The 392-nt window shown below is 37.5% G+C and overlaps 1 protein-coding gene across 1 annotated transcript; it reads right to left on the bottom strand.

Moving 5' to 3' along the window:
• Positions 1-100: 100 nt before the first annotated feature.
• On the bottom strand, positions 101-392 carry LOC106512087 (uncharacterized; the record flags this gene model as incomplete). Its single annotated transcript, XM_014000780.1, is given in 2 exon segments — positions 101-238; positions 303-392. Coding segments are annotated over 2 exon segments (228 nt in total), but the record flags the coding sequence as incomplete, so codon positions are not given.

The following is a 392-nucleotide window of genomic DNA, read 5'->3' as shown; positions in this document are numbered from 1 at the left end:
TGTAAAATTTTACAGAATTATTAATTTCTTATTTTCTCTGAAATACTTTTTATAAAATTGAATTTCGTACATTACAGCATTTTATGACCACAATTTTTACCTCATGATTCACTGTGCCAGCCTCCTTCGGAAAGAGTGAGGGCACTGTGTCAGGCCGCTGGGTCAGCAGTGTCCACATAGGAGTTTCTTTAAGACCCCTTCTCAGCTGTTTAATTTGCCTCGTCACTCTTCCAATGACCTAATAAAATGAAGATAATTAAAAACTAACAACAAAGCAATGGCTTAAATGTAATTTCACTCACAGAGTGGATCAATAATTTCTCAAATAGCCATCTTCTGTTGTTCTCTGTCAAGGGAGGGAGGTCCCATGCATAAGCCAAATCCTGAACACG

The sequence above is a fragment of the Austrofundulus limnaeus genome, unplaced genomic scaffold (assembly GCF_001266775.1).
Source record: "Austrofundulus limnaeus strain Quisiro unplaced genomic scaffold, Austrofundulus_limnaeus-1.0 Scaffold4175, whole genome shotgun sequence".
Taxonomy (NCBI): Eukaryota; Metazoa; Chordata; class Actinopteri; order Cyprinodontiformes; family Rivulidae; genus Austrofundulus; species Austrofundulus limnaeus.
This window is presented reverse-complemented; position numbering and strand designations above follow the sequence as displayed.